The following is an 18,409-nucleotide window of genomic DNA, read 5'->3' as shown; positions in this document are numbered from 1 at the left end:
GATAGAGAAAGGCCCGCGCACCGCGATGAAGGGCGGTCCCCGCACCGCGATGAAGAGTGGCCCCCGCTTGCCGCAACTGGAGAAAAGCCCTCGCACGAACCGAAGACCCAACACAGCCAAAAATAAATAAATAAATAAATAAATAAATAAGAAAATCCTTTAAAAAAAAAAAAAAAAATGACACAGCAACAGCATGTTTTACCTCTCAGGCTGGCAGAGATTCAAAGGAGGAGGAATGCCCGGTGCAGGTATGGGGAAGGGAGGCCCTTTTACTGCTGTGTGGTAGGGTTGCATCATAGAGGCACTCTGAGAAACATCAATACACCTGTGTCACAGAAATAGCAGACAGGAGTCACCGTACAACCAGCACTCATGGCAATGCCCTGTGTGCACAGGTCTCTTCAGACACACGTCTACAGTACACACTCCCAAACGTATTTGACAATGGAACCCTCTAAGAGCACCAAACATAGTGAATGTTCCATGGAATGCATTTGGGAAAGAATTGCTATCTGCAAAACTTCCAGCAATAGTAAAGTTGAGATACAGGCTAGGAAGGTATCAGCATTTAAAAGAAACAGGGTTATGGGATAGATCCTGGTTCTGTGTGGTCTTGTGTGGTCCCTTGTAGTCCCATGTGACCCCATGTGGCCATGTGTGGTCCTGTGCAGCCATAAAAGACCCTCTCTGGGGCAACAGTTTCCCCTTTTTCAAAAACAGGATAACAATAATTATCTCAGCTTCCAAGAATTAAATGTGAGAATTTTAAGAATTAAATGAGGTCCCAGAAATAAAAGTACATAATTTAGTACTTTTAAAATCTGTATATCACACGTTTCTCTATTCTCAAAATTTTCCAAAGCAAACTGTACTGCTTTTTAAATTAAACTTTTAAGATATTTGTAGATTTACATGAAAGAGAGATCCCATGTTACCCTTTCCAGTTTGCCCCAATTATAGCCTTGCAAAACTATAATACAATTTCACAGCAGAACATTAATAAAGTCAAGATAGAGGATATTTCTTTCACCTTGAGGATGCTTCATGTTGCTCTTGTATAGTCACACCCACGTCCCTCCCACCTCACCCTCTCCTGAATCCCTGGTAACCACTAATCTGTTCTCTATTTCTATAATTTTATCACTTCAGGAATGTTACATGGGACAACTGGATATCCACATGCAAAAGAATGAACCCCAACCCCTACCTCACACCATATATAAAAATTAACTCAAAATACGTCAAAGACCTAAATGTCAGAGCTAAACTATAAATCTTTAGGGAGAAAACATGAGTAAATCTTTGTGACCTTGGATTAGGCAATGATTTCTTAGATATGACCATATATCTTAAAGCACAAGCAACCTAAGAAATAATTGAAAATTGTATTTCACCAAAATTAAAACCTTTTGTACTTCAAAGGATATCATCAAGCAAGTGAAAAGGCAACCAGCAGAAGAGGAGAAAATATTTGCAGAAGATCTATCTGATAAAGATCTACTATCCAAAATATATACAGAACACAAACTCAACAGTGACACAAAGAAATATATAACCAATCAAAATATATGCAATTGGTTTGAACAGACATTTCTCCAAAGAAGCTATACAAATGGCCAATAAGCACATGAAAATATGTTCAGTGTCATTAGTCATTAGGGAAATGCAAATCAAAATCACAATGAGATACCATTTCACACCCACAAGGATGGCTAAAATCAAAACAACGTATAATAACAATTGTGAGTGTGCAAAGACACAGAGAAATCAGAAAGTTCATACCTTGCTGGTGGGAATATGAAATACAAAATGGTGTACAGTTTTCCACCGTGGAAAATTGAGGCAGCTCTTCAAAACATTAAAGAGAGTTACCTATGGCTCAGCACTCCTAGGTACATACCCGAGAGAAATGAAAACATGTTGACACAAAAATTTGTAAACAAATGTTCACAGCAGCATTATTCATAACAGCCAAAAAAGTAGAAACAAAACAATGTCCACCAACTGATGAATGGATAAACAAGATGTGGCATGTCCCTACAATACAATATTATTCAGCCATAAAAAGGAATGAAGCAGACTTCCTGGGTGGTCCAGTGGTTAAACCTCTGTGCTTCCACTGCAGGGGGCCTTGGTTCAATCCCTGGTCGGGAAACTGAGATCCCACATGCTGCAACGCAGCCAAAAACAAAAAGGAATGATGAAGCACTGACACATGCTACAATGTGGGTGAGCCTTGAAAACATTATGCCAAACAAAAAGAAGCCAGACACAAAGGACACATATTATATGATTCCATTTATATGAAATGTCCAGAGTTGGAAAAGTGAGAAAGTAGGTTAGTGGTTTCCAGGGGTGGGGAGAGAAGGGAAGGGGGAGTGAGTGCTTAATAGGCATAGGGTTTCTTTTGGGGGCGAAAAAGGTCTGGAATTAGATAGCAGTGATGATTGCACAACCTTGTAAATATAGCAAAACCCACTAAATCATACACAGTAAAAAGGTGCATTTTATGGTATGTGAATGATATTTCAGTTTTTAAAAATTCAAATTACATGCAATTTTATGTTATTTAAAGTGAGACCCACATGAAACAGGTGCTAAAACCATTTCAGGATCCTCGTCCAGAGGATCTGCTGTCCTTGCAAAGGGAAGAGAGACTCAGAGATGGCCCCCCTCCCACAGGGACACAGAGGTGAAGAACAAGTCCCACCTTCACAAAGGAAAATCAGTTATCATTTTAAAAGTAGCCACTTTAAGAGTTTCACAAATAACATTTATTGACCGTATTCATAATGGAATCCCACCCGCATTCACACAACTCCACTACAACTAAGAATCACCTGATGATAAATAATTCGGATTGACTCTTGGGTGTGAATTATATGATCTGAGAAAACAGTGGCTATTACAGACTCTTCCTGATGTGATGGCTTTCGTTAAAGACCTTGAATATGACTGACATTTGTGTTGATGTTCTTGACAGTAGCTGCTGATTCCAACTTCAAACCCAAAAAAACTGGCTAGAAAGCAAAGAGAAAGGCAATTACTAGGAACTGCCCCCCAAACTGAAACCACACTGCCCTTGCAGGGCCTGTTCGGGGAACCTCCGAGGGGTGGAGGGTGAAGGAAACCCCACCACAGAGCAGGATGTACACTTGGTCCCTGAGGAGCCCAGGCAGAAAACAGGGTGCAGCCTTGGCTGGCTCACTTTCCAGCTGTGGGACCTGAGGCGACGCACTCAACCCCCCGAGCCCACTCTCCCATTCTGGAACTCCGAGGAGAATCCCAGCTTTGCAGAACTGTGGAAGGAATCAAATAAAACGAAGGCTACGTATGGCAAGTCCAGCCAAGAAGGCAAGTGCTTGACTCATCACTACTCTTCAGGGCTCCCTGTCGGGCAGTTCAGAGCTCACTTGATCTCCTGAGGCCTCTGAAGTTCTAGCAAGTCTCTGCCAGGCCAGCAGATGGGCCAGCAGCTTCTCCTGAGATAAGCTGGGCGTGTGCTTTGGGGGATCTCACAGGGCACCCCACATACACCTCAGGTAGGTAAGATATTTCTCCTGAACAGGTGATTGGTGCCTGACCTCTGCCCTAAGATCCTGGCTCAGAAGCAAACACCTCTTATAAAAGCATTAGCGGGGCTTCCCTGGTGGCGCAGTGGTTGAGAATCTGCCTGCTAATGCAGGGGACACGGGTTCGAGCCCTGGTCTGGGAAGATCCCACATGCCACGGAGCAGCTGGGCCCGTGAGCCACAATTGCTGAGCCTGCGCGTCTGGAGCCTGTGCCCTGCGACGGGAGGGGCCGCGATAGAGAAAGGCCCGCGCACTGCGATGAAGAGCGGTCCCCGCACCGCGATGAAGAGTGGCCCCCGCTTGCCGCAACTGGAGAGGGCCCTCGCACGAACCGAAGACCCAACACAGCCAAAAATAAATAAATAAATAAATAAATAAATAAAATCAAGTAAAAAAAAAAAACTTTAAAAAAAAAAATAAATAAAATAAAAGCATTAGCAATTTTCCTTTGGCCCACCTGGACCAACTACTTAACACAGACCATCTACAGACAAGTTTCTTTCTTTGCTCTTCCCAGAGTGGGAACCAGGGAGTCCAATTAAATTTGACATCGAGATGGCAAACACAGACAGAAAGATGAAACTTAAAAAAAAAAAAAAAAAGAAGAAGAAGGAAATCTCCAGTGCTTCCCCACTAAGGTTCACAGATCACGCAAAGCTGACAGACCCCCGCCCAGCCCCTTCCTGGGGGCACTCGCCCTAGAGAAGCTGCAACCCAGGTCCATATAGGCACTTGTATGCAGATGTGCATCACAGCATCATATGTGACCACAGGGAGTGCCCAATACTAGGAGAGTGGACAAGCAGGATGCCAGGAGAGGAACTTCCACTTCCAGACAAGATGGTGGGACAAAGACAGGGCTACCTTCCTGTCTGAACAACTAGAAAAATGGGCAGAAGACATCTGAAGCTGTTTTCAGATACTGGACATTTTCTAGAACATTCCCCTTACAACTGTGTGGAGGAGACAGACAAAAAGCAAACAAGTCAATATATGTAAATTCTAATTGTGCACAATTACATGTTGATATGTATTTGCATATTTACATATTTGTGTGTGTATGTTTGCACGTATTTACATATAGGTGTGATGAAAGAAACAGGAAGAAGGGGGTGGATGGGGGTAATGGTTGGGGAGATGGGTAAACTGGGGCAGCGGCGTTTAGAGGAGAAGGAGGAGGAGAGCTTTTTCCAAGAAAACTAAAGCAAACAACCAGGTAAGGGGACACCCTGTCTTGAAACTGAAGTCGCCCTGGAGGTTTCCTGGGTGGTGGTGGGGGACTGAGTGGGGTTCCAGGTGAGAAACACAGGCCTGGGCAAGGCCAGTGGGTCCGAGGCCGGAGAAAGGGCTTTTCAATATGGAGCCTTGATGGTTGGGGCTGGTCTGGGGGAGAGGCAGCAGGTCCCCCGAGGGTGCGGTGCGCTCAGACCTCAGAAGGCTGGCTGGTCAAGCTGGCTTAAAATCCACTTCCAACCCCAACACAACAGAAATTTACAGAAACTGGAACCAATGGCCCTTTGGGGGCAGGGGAATTTGGGAAATTGGGAACAGGGACGAGGTGAGGAAAGAAAGGTGGGTGGTCCCAAGATGCCCCACCTCCCCACCATCGGCCCTGGCCCTGGCGTATCTGGATTGCTCTTCCCTTGCATTTTCTGGAAGAAGATACCTGTGTCAGGTGTGAGCAAGAGTCCAGACAATGGTAACAACATAACAGTAATCATGGCCGTGCTCATCTCTCACCCTCTGCTGAGCAACAACCAAGTTCTCCCACATCCTCAACTCAACTAAACCCTGGGAGTGAGATGAGCCCAAGGCCACCACTGCCCCACCAGCACCTGCTCACAGGATGGCCACGATGACACTCAGTAGGGCCTGGAGGAGGGTCAGGAGGCTGAGGCTGAGGCTGAGGGGCAGGAGGGAGGCCGGGAGGCTTGCTAGCTGCCCCGGGGCCACCGGCTCAGCCTGGTGAAGGACCTGGAGCTGCTGCCACTTGAGGAGACAGCGCCCTTCGCCATCACAGATTCGCCAGCGGTTGTACCCAGAGCGCACGTCCAGGGGGACTTCTAGGCAGAGAAAGCAAGTCAGGCCTCGGCGGGGTGTGGGGACAGGATGCTCTCAAGTCTGCACCCATGAGACAGCCCTCTGGAACCCAGGGCAAGGAAACCAGGTGTCCCAACAAGGCAGGTCACAGCCCAGGGGTGTGGGCGCTGACCCGACGCCCACTGAGGTGAAGAGAGCACTGCTGTTTGTTTGTTTCTAGGGTGATTGTGGGGCCTCGTGGCTGTGTTTTCTGAGTCTTTATCTTTTAGAGCTGCCTACTGAAATATTTATGAATGAAATGATATGGTAGTTAGCTGGGATATGCTCCACATTAATCTTTTTCTTTTTCATTTTTTTCTTTTGGAGGTGGGGATGGAGTGGGTGAAGCACATATGAAACCAGATCTACCAGGAGCTGGTCAGGGCTATAGATGAGTGACGGGAACTTGGGCTTTAGTGGAGTATTTGAAATTTCCCATAATAAGAAGTTAACAACCACCACATCCACAAACAGAATTCAAACATCTCCATCTCCTTGATGCTCTTTAGCTTTTTCAAGACCTGCTTTTGTCACATGTGACCCTCTTGATGTTATATCTCTTATTTCCTTATTACACTATTAATATGCTACTACTATGAAATGTACACTCTAATTATACTAATATAAAATGCCCTCAATATAAAGTATATTTTCCTTATAAAAAATTCTACCACAAAAGCATAAAGAAGAAAAGCACATGAGCCCTCTATTTACAAGGAAAATACAAGATCAGAAACACAGATTTTCTCTTTAAAATGGAAATCAGCTGGATTTGAGGCCAAGGGAACCATCCCATATTTTTAAGTCACTCTGTACAAAGCTCAGCTCAAGGAGAGAAGGATCCTTATCCTCCTGGCAGCAGTGAGACTCGCACTCTCACTCCTGTCCTGTGAACACCTTCTGGCTTGAATGGGTTTGAGGCTTGAAACATTAACATAAATCACCTGAACTATAAAACAATGGCTGGAGTAAAAATTAATACTGGTTTTTAACAACGTATCAGTGGATGCATTATTCAACAATAAACTGACTGAGCTTTTAGACTTTCTTAAAGATTCAGAGTGTTCAAAGCCAAAAACAACCAATAAGAATAAGCCCATAGATCGGTGATTATAGGGTGAGAAGAGTAGTTTCTCAGGTGGTTCTCATTCTACTGCTTGTTTTTTGTTTTTTCGTTTTTGTTTTATTTTTGTTTTTTGTTTTTTGTTTTTGATGAAGTGATTTCTGGCTCTTCCACCTGAAGCTTGAGGCAACGTATTGCTACCTGTTTTGCTCATCATGCACCCACCAAGAGCCTCTCTTTGCTGGGCCTGACCTGCCCCCTTCCCCACCCACAGGGGTTATTACCTGTGACTGTCAGCTGAGACAAATGACACCAACCTTCACCTACGCACAAACAGAGCTTTCATTTTTAAAACTGACATTAATGGAGTCCTATTGCCTGGGCTACAATGACTTCTTTTCCTACACTGCAATGTGTGTGGGAGTTCATTTCATCGTCCCTAACAGTTGCGAACCCTAGGCAGCTGGTACCACATTTCAAATGCACCCCCATTCATGTCCATCCTCCCACTGAGAGACACTTAAGTTGCTTCCAGTTTTTTGCCAAGGAAATCACTGCTGCAGACAGACGTGCGTGGAGTGTCTACATGTATTACCCAGATGTGGGCTTGTTGGATTAAAGATTGTGCACGTTATAAAATTTGATAGATACCTCCAAACCTCCCGCCAAAGGCTGTGACAATTCGTGCTCCTCCTGTGCTACTTTTAAAATCAGGAAAAAGTTAGGTATCTTCTGCATGAAGAGGTAGGCGTGTGGGGTAGTGGCTGCTTGTTTCCCAAGAGCTCTCCCCCTTAGCTGAGTGCCCCTGGGCAGGCCTCTCAAATCACCTGCACATCACAGGAACCCCATGTCAGACATCCAACCTCTCAGTACCTGTCCAGTCCCTCCTTCACAGAGTCCATCAAGGGGACTCACTATGCCCTCTGGCCCCAGCACGAAAAGGGGAGGGTGTGATCTGAGCCGACAAAACGTCCACTCCTTTGCTCACATGCAATGCAGAGAAAGCAGACGTGTTGGCCATCTGCAAGGGAAAGCACCTCCACTCATTTTAGAGACAAAGAAAGTAAAGGTGCGGGTGGAGACACCACCTCCTGGTGCACCATGACTGAGCACGTGAGTACAGGCATACATCAGGCCACAGATATATGGATATGTGAACACACCTTGTCATGACTACGCACTGCACTGTGAACATATGAACATGCGAGTATGTGCTATGCCTGTCATGAACATATGAATGTATGAATATACTGTATGATGAATATATCCATAAATGTGGTGCCATGAACATATAACGTGTCATGAATATATGAAAGTAGGAATACATCTACAAACATATATACTATGTCATAAATACGTATTTATATACAACACATACATACACATACCATATCATGAATTATAGAAGATTAGAGCTTAAAAAACACTTCAGATACCACCTAACCCCAGGTTGCAAATTGGTTTCATCCTGAGAGCCAATGTTGATAACTGGTAGAGCCTGAGTCTTCTCTGGGTTCATTGGGAAAACATGGGAGATGATTAGTGATGCCTGGTGAGGGCTGGGGTGGGAGAAGTGGTGTGTGCGCCAGTCTGTGGTCTTCTTTGTGTTTCACCCATCTGGGGATGACAGGAGTCTCCCCCACCCCATCATGATGTTCACGAGACCCCCGCCTTCCTTGGGGACAGGGAAGGGATGAGACACGTGAGCACTGAGTTACCTGGGATGCCTTTAAAACTCTGCAGCCTTTTCACCACCTAAGATAAAAGATAAGGATGTGGGCAAGCGTGTCAGCCCCAGTGGTCCACCAAGAAGGGGTCCCAGTGATTTGGCCTGGAAACCCCCTGGAAGGGGTCCATGGCCAGCTCAGAATGCAAGGTGTGTTCTCCTTTTAAAAAGCCTCTGGGTCTTAATTCTGGGGGCAGTATGCTACTTGATGACAGAAAACCAGCAGCTGGAATGTGGGTGAAGGCAGAAGGAAGCCTCTAACTCCAGGACACTCAGAAAGCAAGGGAGAGAAGTGGCCCTGGAGCTGAGTTGGGCTGGACCTGGCTGACCATCTCCCACCACAGTTGCTGACCTGGAACCCAGAGCTGTGGAGGTACCAGACAGAGCCAAAGAGCAAGGACAGACACTCGAGCAGTGGTCCTTCCCCAGCACCCTCCCTCCAGGCCTGCCAGGCTGGGGCTACAAGTGCAGAATGCTCAGACAGGCGGAGAGAGCTGAGGGGGAGAGGAGGCAAGGAGAGGGAAGAGGGGTGGGAAGGAAGAGGGAGGGAGGTGAGGGAGGTGGAGAAGAAGAGGGAAGAGGGAGGAGAAGGCAGGAGAGGAGAAGGGGACAGAAGAGATGGCCGGAAAGGTGACAGCAGCGGTGGGCACCCTCATCAGAAAGCAGTGCACCCCACCCTTCCCAACACCACCAGGACACCTGACCTGGGCCTGCCCTGAGTACCACTTGCCTCCTGCACTCTGCTGCCCTGAGCCATGGCTTCCAGAAGGCCCCCAGACATCAATGGAGGCCACTGTGGGGAAAGAACCCAGCACCCTTTCCCCTCATCTCTGGGTCCCTCCTTAGCCTGCCCCTCACTCTCAGGCCTCGCTGCCATGCGAGCCTCCCTCTTACCTTCTTGTGAGACCTCAGGACCTGGGGCACCCAGTAGGGCATCATGGCCTGATCCCTAGACATCGGGAGGCGGCCCCCAAAGTGGTGGCATGGGCAGGGGCACGCCTTGGTGGTTTTGGGGACATAAAACCGGACCATCTTTTGGATCTAACAGAGGAAGGGAAGAGAAGGTCCAAAGCGGGGTGGAGCCATGCCCCAGACAACCTCAGCCTCGGGGACAGGGCCCTGGAGAGTGCCTCTCCTATGCCCTGCCCACAGCACACCCCAACAGCCCAGCTGAGGGAGCAGGTCCCCACTCCATGATATTCCCAGGAGTGGCCGGCACCCTCACCACCCACCACCTGCACCTCTGCAGTGGGGCATCTGCGTGGTACTGTGGCGGGACACATGGGTGGGAGTCGGGAGGCCTGGCTCTGTCCTGAGCCTGGCGGCCTCCAGGAACAACCCTTGGGCACAATGTTTAGCCTCTCTGAGCCTCAGCACTCTCGGCTAGAGAGAGCGCTCTGCCAGAATCTTGACAACATTGGTCAGAGTCTAAAATGGATAGTCTTTGGTCCAGCAATTGCACTCCTGGGACTGTATCCCAGGAGGACACGTGCATTTGCTCAAGAACACTCAGTACAGGGCTTCCCTGGTGGCGCAGTGGTTGAGAGTCTGCCTGACAATGCAGGGGTCACGGGTTCGAGTCCTGGTCTGGGAAGATCCCACATGCCGCGGAGCAGCTGGGCCCGTGAGCCACAATTGCTGAGCCTGCGCGTCTGGAGCCTGTGCTCCGCAACAAGAGAGGCCGCGGTAGTGAGAGGCCCGCGCACGGCGATGAAGAGTGGCCCCCGCTTGCCACAACTAGAGAAAGCCCTCGCATAGAAATGAAGTACCAACACAGCCAAAATAAATAAATAAATAAATAAATAATTAAAAAAAAAAAAAAACACTCAGTACAGCACTGGCTGTAGTGACCAAATAGCCTGAATGCCTATAATAAGGGACAATAAATAATGGACGTGGGAACAGAGGGAATGGGTGGCCTTTGGAAAGAATGAGGCAGACCTGTCTGTCCTGATACAGAATGAGCACAGAGACACAATATTAAGTGGGAAATGCAGCACTGTATGCTACCATTTACGTTTTTTTTTAAAAGGTGGTGGGGCGGGGGGGCGGGGCTTCCCTGGTGGCGCAGTGGTTGAGAATCCGCCTGCCAATGCAGGGACACGGGTTTGAGCCCCGGTCCGGGAAGATCCCACATGCCACGGAGCAACTAAGCCCGTGCGCCACAACTACCGAGCCTGCGCTCTAGAGCCCGCGAGCCACAACTACCAAAGCCCACGTGCCACAACTACTGAAGCCCATGCGCCTAGAGCCCGTGCTCCGCAACAAGAGAAGCCACCGCAATGAGAAGCCCACGCACCGCAACAAAGAGTAGTCCCTGCTCGCCGCAACTAGAGAAAGCCCGTGCACAGCAACAAAGACCCAACACAGCCAAAAATAAATGAATAAAATATAAATAAATTAAAAAGAAACCAATTTTGCTCATGGGGCAAAGCGGCCAGGCCCCAGGGATCAGCCAGTCCCACTTTGCCAGTAAAGAGTCTTGGCTGGGGGGTAGGGGGGAAGTCAGCTGGGGCTTCTGAGAATGTTTTATACCTGAGAAGAAAGAGAGTGGTAGACTAAGCCTTTGGAAGACTCCGAAAGACTCACTTTCTGCCATGTGTAACATGGTGTAAAACAGAGACCCGTGGCCACCATCTAAAAACACTAGAAGTGACAGCACAAACACTCTGAGTGGAAGGATGAAGAGAATCTGGGTCCCTGCAGACATCATAAAGCCAAAAAACCAATCCTAGAAGAATCCTCTCTCTACCAAAGACCCTGGTTGAACCCACTGTGGGTCAGTTTTCTGTTTCTTGCACCCAACACTTCCCTTCTGATGGAACAGGAGCCTGAGGAGCAAGTGGAAAGGGGACTGGATATCCAGGCAGGGGCAAGGTCAAGAAGGACCCCAAGAGTTGTGTCAGGGAGTTTGGTCCATATTCTGAGGGAAATGGGTCTCCACGGGGGAGTGACAGGACCAGATATATGGTTTTAAAAGCTCACCAGCTACAGATCAGAAAATGGACAGTCAGAGTTAGAAAGGATGTAGGCAAGGAGACCAGCTGGGAGGCTGGGCAGTCACCCTGGTGAGATGTGCTGGGCACCTTGACTTCTATATTCCTTCCACCCTTACCCCTGACACCCAGCAACAAAATTCAGTGGGGAGAGTGCTGGAATCAGAGCCAGAGACCTAGATTCTAAACCCTGATCTGCTATGGACTGACTGTGTGATCTTGGACAAGCCCCCGTCCCTCTCTGGACCTCAGTTTGCCCATCTGCCAAAGGGAGATGATAATACTTACTCTGCCCAACTTTCAAATGATACAATGACCAACAGGAGGGACTGAGGCTATCACCTCTGCCTAGAACAATATGACTTAGTCATCCTGATACACTGACCCCTTTGAGAGTCTATTAAAAAACAAGAAACGAGAGATTCCACATTCTACAATCACTACAGAGTCTACTGATATTAAAAGGGCAATAAGGAAATATTATGAACAACATTATGCCAATAAATTCAACAACACTGATATAATGGACAAAGTCCTTGAAAGGTATAAACTACTAAAGCTCACTCATGAAGAAACAGATAAACTAAATAGCTCTGTATCTATGAAAGAAATTACATTTGTAGTTGAAAACCTTCCCACAAAGGAAGCTATAGGCCCACATGGCTTCACCAGCAAATTCTACCAAACACTCAATGAAGAAATAATACCAATTCTACACAAAGTCTTCCTGAAAATGAAAGAATACTTCCCAACTGATTCTACGATGCCAGGATTAATACATCATAATTAAATGTGTTTGAAAGGTTGGTTTAACTTTTGAAAACCAATCAATATAATTCATCACATTAATAAACCATAAAAGACAAACTATAAAATGATTTCAATAGACACAGGCAAAATCCAACGTTCATTTCTGATAAAAGCTCTCAGCAAACTAGCGATAGAAGGGAACTTCCTCAGCCTGATAAAGGGCATCCAAACTTACAGCTAACATCATACTTAATGGTGAAAACTCAAACGTATCCTCTAAGATCAGGGGAAGAAAAGGATGTCTGTCTTCCCCACTCCACTTCAATAGTTTACTAGAAGTTCTATCCATGTATCAGACAAGAAAAATAAATAAAAGCACACAGATTGGAAAGGAAGAAATAAAACCATCTCAATCTGGAGATAACATAATCATCCATGCAGAAATTCTGATGGAATCTACAAAAACAGCTACCAGAATGAGTTTAACAATACTGTGGGACACAAGATCAAAATACAAAAATAAATGGTATTTCTAAACATTAGCAATGAGCAAACATAAACTGACTTTTAAGAACAATGTCATCAAAAATATGAAATACTTACAAATAAAACTGACAAAAGATGTGCAAGACCTGTACACTGAGAACTGCAGAATACTGCTGAGAAATAGTAAAGAAACCTAAATAAATATAGAAATTACCATGTTCATGGATCAGAAGACTCAATATGGCTAAGAAGACAATTTCTTCAAATTGATCTACACACAATCCCAATCAAAATCCCAGTAGGACATTTTTGTAAAAAATTGACAAACTGATTCTAAAATTCACGTGGAAATGCCAAGAGCCTACAATAACCAACTTTGAAAAAGAAAAACAATGTTGGAGAGCTAACACTACCTGATTTCCAGACTTTTTATAATTATAAAGCCACAGTAATCCAGTTATTGTAGTACTGGTACAAGGATTGACAATCAGGTCAGCGAACAGAATACCGCAACAGAAATAGACCCACGTGTATATGGACAATTGGTTTTTGACAAAGGTGTAAAGGCAAGTCAGTGGAGAAAGGATGAGGTTTATAATATGTGGTATTAGAACAACTGGACATCCATGTGCAAAAAATAAACTTCAGTCCATACCTCATGCCACATACAAAAACTGACTTAAAATGGACCACAGACCTAAATATAAACAGTAAGCTATAAAAATTCCAGAAGAAAACATAGAAGAAACCTTTCTGCCCTTGGGTTGGCAAAGGTTTCTTAGAAATGCATAGAAAGCATGATCCATTGTTGTGCTGGGGACAGGCACGCCTAAACAAGATCCAGAAAAGATTAAATTGATAAACTGGACTTCATCAAAATTTAAAACTTCTGCCCTTTGAAAGATAGTGATAAGAGAATTAAAAGACAAGCCAAAGACGTGGAAAAAACACTTGCAAATTAAATATCTGGTAAAGAACTTGTATTCAGATATATAAAAAACTCTCAAAACTCACTAATCTAAAAAAAGCAACCCAATTTTTTTTAAGGGGCAAAAAAGACACAAATCAAGTAAGATATGCAGATGGCAAAAATATATGACGAGATGCTCAACATCATTAGTCATTGTGGAAATACAAGTTAAAACCTCAATGAGAGGGAATTCCCTGGTGGTCCAGTGGTTGGGACTCCACGTTTTCACTGCCAAGGATATGGGTTCAATCCCTGCTTGGGGAACTGAGACCCCGCAAGCTGTGCAGCCAAAAAAAAAAAAAAACCACACACAATGAGATACACACCTATTAAGATGGCCAAAATTTAAAAGACTGACCAAACCAAGTGTCAGTGAAGATGTGAAGGAACTGGAACTTTATACATTGTTGGAGAGATTGTGAAATGGTACAACCACTTTGGAAAACAGTTGACAGTTTCTTAAAAAGTTAAACAGATACCTACCATATGATGCAGCAATGCCTTTCCTAGGTACTTGCCCAAGAAAAATGAAGGCATGTTCACACAAAGACTTGTACACAAATGTTCACAGCAGCTTTATTTGTTGGACAGAATAGAAAAAGCTGGAAATGATCCACACATCCTTCACTGGATGAATGGATAAACTATGGTCTATCCGTATAACGATACGCTACTCAGCAGTAAAAAGGAATGAACTATCAATGCACACAACCACGTGGATGAATCTGAAAAATGATCATGCTGAGTAAAAGAAGCCAGACAAAAAGAGTACATACTAGATGATTCCATTTATATAGTGTGAATTGGTGGACAGTGGTGAGCATAGCTGCCTTCCATTTATATAACATTCAAGGAAATGCAAATGAATCTATAGTGACAGAAACAGATCCACAGTCGCCTGAGGACCGCAGGGCAGAGGGGGTTGAGTGGAATTTCAAAAGGGCACAAGGAAACCTTTTAGGGTTGCGTACATGTACCGCACTACTCCATTTTATACAAGGGACTTGAGCACCCTGGATTTTGATATCCACAGGGGTCCTGGAACCTATCCCCCTTGAATACCTAGAGATGACTGTACATTGTCACAATTGTAGTGGTGGTTTCACGGGTGTGTGCATATGTCAAGATTTATCAAACACTACATTTTACATATGTGCCGTTTATCATATGCCAATCGTATCTCCATAAATCAACCCCTGATTCAAGTCACCTACCTGCTTTTGGGGTCAAGGACAGAGGGACCCAGTAAGGCAGCACTGCCTCAGCCCTGCGCACCGGCAGGCGACCCCCAAATTTGGCCTGGCACTCACAGCAGATGGGCTCTCGGTGAACAGAGCTGGGGGCAGGGCACATCTGAACCAGAGGCAGAAAAAAGAGAATCAAATGTGATGCTGCATTAGTGATGTGAGTCAAGGTACTCTCTGAAATAGTAAATCCATGCTCAGAGGGAGCAAGGTTAAGACAGGGCATCCAGGGGCAGGTGCAGGGACAGGAGCCTCAGCTCCCGAAGCTCACAAAGAGGCAGGCTATCTCGGCCTGCCCTGAGGCCCTCCAAAGTCACTTAGAGGGGGACCACCAGAGCCTGCAGACCAGGTATGCTGGGATGTGCGACCACTTACAGCCACATTACCATGAGCAAGTCTTGGATTTCCCCCCTAAAAATGGGGAAGTACAACCAACTCTAGCAGGGGTTGGGGAGAATGATTGCTCTTTTTGTGGCAATCCATGTCAATCTGCATACAGCGCTTTATGTTTGCAAAGGCTTCCACAACCATCCCATGTGATCCCACCACACCCACAGGCAGGCGGAGAGGAAAAGTCGTCCTCTCCAGGGGCAGATGGAGCTGATGCCCAGAGCAGACACTTTAAGGGGCAACACTTGTTCTCCCAGGCCTCCTGAATCCCTGTCATGAAAAACTGAGGGGTGGGGGAGGCAGTGGGTGACCCTACATAGAGATTTGGGGGCTTGCATGGTCCCTGAAACCACGGACTGCCCTTTCTGACACACCCTCTCGTGAGATGTTACTTCTGGACCCACATTCTCTGCTCTCCCCGCCCCACAGAGGCGTGTCAGGGTTGGGGCAAAGTAGTTGAGATTTGCTTTCCTTACCGAATGATCTATGGGACACACTTCTTCCCCAAAAGTTTGAAATGTGCTTCTTTCCCTAGAAAAGAACAGGAAGGCTTAGAAAGTTCTGGGCTTCGTGTAAATTGGGAGCAGGAGTACTAGGGTGAGGGCCTGGGCCAGCTTGGCTCATACCATTAAACCCCAAGAGTGGAAGGGGTTATCATTCTGAGCCTAAGAGGGGGCAGAGGGTGACAATAGAAGCAGGTATGTGCACACTCACATGCTAAGGTCTGGGGGTTCCCAGATGTCAAGCTATTGTGGAATCCTGCATCCCCAAACCTACGTGCTTCAGGCACACTATAGCTAAACCCGTGCTAGGCCCTTTGGGAGAGACAGCAACATTCCAACCTGGTGGGAATTTTCCAAGACGTGGAGCTGCCAACCACAACATATATGAGGCTTTAACAGACACCCTGAGCATACTTGGAATTCTGAAGGAAAATATCATCAAAGCTCTACATCTAATGAAATTCCTTGCAGTATAAAAACCTGAGTGCTTTGTCTCTGGGATGACAAAGCATTTGGGGTTGCATAGCCTCTGTTACTCTTCCCATTCTCCCCAAAACAAGTTGCTAGAATGTTGGCCACTGTATGGAGAGTGTCCAGTGGGCATAAAACCAACACAAAGACCAGCTTCCCTGAGAGCGATGTGTAACATGGAAATGGTAAAAGTGATATCATCATAATAATCACTATTATTGCTATCCCATTACAGCAATAGCTTCAGGTCACTGAGCTCAACTCCCCCGGCTGATCCTCGACAACACAGGATGTGGGATGCTGCGCTGCACAGCACCCAAGCCCCCAACGCTCATGACAGCACTGCTGTTTCCTTGTGGGGGGCCACAACCCCAGCCAAGAAGGTGAAGCCGGCTCGTTTCAGAGGCTGGCTCAGAATGGTATTATAACCCAAGTCAACCCAATGAAACCCATTCTGGGACTTTGTGTTAAAATTACTGGGAAAGGGAATGTCCTTTTCTGTTGAGGCTGTAAGCCTCCAGAGATCTTGGTGGGCAATCCAGAGATCTTGGTGGTCATTTTGCCTCCAGGAGGGGAAGAAAGCAAAGCCGAAGGTGGAGACAAACAGTCCTTGACCACCATCCTTGAGCATCTGGGTACATCCATTCCTGACGACTTACTCCTGACATCCTCAGGTGAAACAACGAATTGCCCTTTTGGGCTTACATGATGTAGGTATGGTATCTGTCCTGCCTACCTGGTACAAGCTTCTATGGGACAGGGTGATTTGGGGGTTCTGGGGCTTCCCTCAGGTGACTCGGGGTCCGGCTTCCCCAGGGAACTCGGGGTCCGGGTTCCCTCAAGTGACTCGGGGTCCGGGTTCCCTCAGGTGACTCGGGGTCCGGGTTCCCTCAGCTGACTCGGGGTCCGGGTTCCCTCAGCTGACTCGGGGTCCGGGTTCCCTCAGGTGACTCGGGGTCCGGCTTCCCCAGGTGACTCGGGGTCCGGCTTCCCCAGTGGACTCGGGGTCCGGGTTCCCTCAGGTGACTCGGGGTCCGGGTTCCCTCAGGTGACTCGGGGTCCGGCTTCCCCAGGTGACTCGGGGTCCGGCTTCCCCAGTGGACTCGGGGTCCGGGTTCCCTCAAGTGACTCGGGGTCCGGCTTCCCCAGGGGACTCGGGGTCCGGGTTCCCTCAGCTGACTCGGGGTCCGGCTTCCCTCAGGTGACTCGGGGTCCGGGTTCCCTCAGGTGACTCGGGGTCCGGCTTCCCCAGGTGACTCGGGGTCCGGCTTCCCTCAGCTGACTCGGGGTCCGGCTTCCCCAGTGGACTCGGGGTCCGGGTTCCCTCAAGTGACTCGGGGTCCGGCTTCCCCAGGGGACTCGGGGTCCGGCTTCCCCAGTGGACTCGGGGTCCGGGTTCCCTCAAGTGACTCGGGGTCCGGCTTCCCCAGGGGACTCGGGGTCCGGGTTCCCTCAAGTGACTCGGGGTCCGGGTTCCCTCAGGTGACTCCGGGTCCGGGTTCCCTCAGGTGACTCGGGGTCCGGGTTCCCTCAGGTGATTCGGGGTCCGGCTTCCCCAGGTGACTCGGGGTCCGGGTTCCCTCAGGTGACTCGGGGTCCGGCTTCCCCAGGTGACTCGGGGTCCGGGTTCCCTCAGGCGACTCGGGTGCCGGGCCCCCAGGTGTGGCGTGGTGGCCCAAAGTTTAGGACTGAGGGGGCACTTGCCTGTCATGACGCGCTCGGGATGAGTGCGCGCTGACAGACCGAATGGACACCCGAGGGCTCCCGGAAGTGCCCGCCGCGACTCTAAGTCGTGGTGAGGGGGGTGACGAAGCTCATGACGACCGCGGTGACGAAAGCGGGGACAGGCCCACGCGTGTCACTCCTCCCACAAACCGTCCTCCTCATTGCGCCCAGCCCCTCCCGGGGGCCTCCTCCGACCCCCAAGGCCCCTCCTCTTCCGCCTCCCCGCCCCAGAGGCCAGGCTCTTCCGGCGACGGCCCTCTGCGCACGCCGCTGACTGGCCCTCGTTCAGCCAGTCAGACGCTGCCTTCTAGGCACTTACCTGGCAGCTGATTGGGCCCTGGCGCCAGGAGCCTCGGGGTCAGCGGGGTGGAGCGGGGTGGAGCGGGGTGGAGCGGGGTGGAGCGGGGTGAAGCGGGTTGGGGCCCGGCGGGGC

The 18,409-nt window shown here is 47.9% G+C and overlaps 1 protein-coding gene across 1 annotated transcript in view; it reads right to left on the bottom strand.

Annotated features, from left to right (window-relative positions):
• C19H16orf95 (chromosome 19 C16orf95 homolog) overlaps positions 1-17,047 on the bottom strand; it is a 108,627-nt gene extending 91,580 nt beyond the window's left edge. The window contains exons 1-3 of the mRNA XM_057534455.1: positions 16,988-17,047; positions 15,754-15,808; positions 14,858-14,996 (exon numbers count right to left, since the gene is read on the bottom strand). Coding sequence (XP_057390438.1) covers positions 14,858-14,996 — 139 coding nt within the window. The 5' untranslated portion in view covers positions 15,754-15,808; positions 16,988-17,047. The remainder of the gene's footprint in view (positions 1-14,857; positions 14,997-15,753; positions 15,809-16,987) is intronic.
• Positions 17,048-18,409: the final 1,362 nt, after the last annotated feature.

The sequence above is a fragment of the Balaenoptera acutorostrata genome, chromosome 19, assembly GCF_949987535.1.
Source record: "Balaenoptera acutorostrata chromosome 19, mBalAcu1.1, whole genome shotgun sequence".
Taxonomy (NCBI): Eukaryota; Metazoa; Chordata; class Mammalia; order Artiodactyla; family Balaenopteridae; genus Balaenoptera; species Balaenoptera acutorostrata.
The sequence above is the reverse complement of the archived record's forward strand: the minus strand, read 5'-3'. Positions and strand labels throughout refer to the sequence as shown.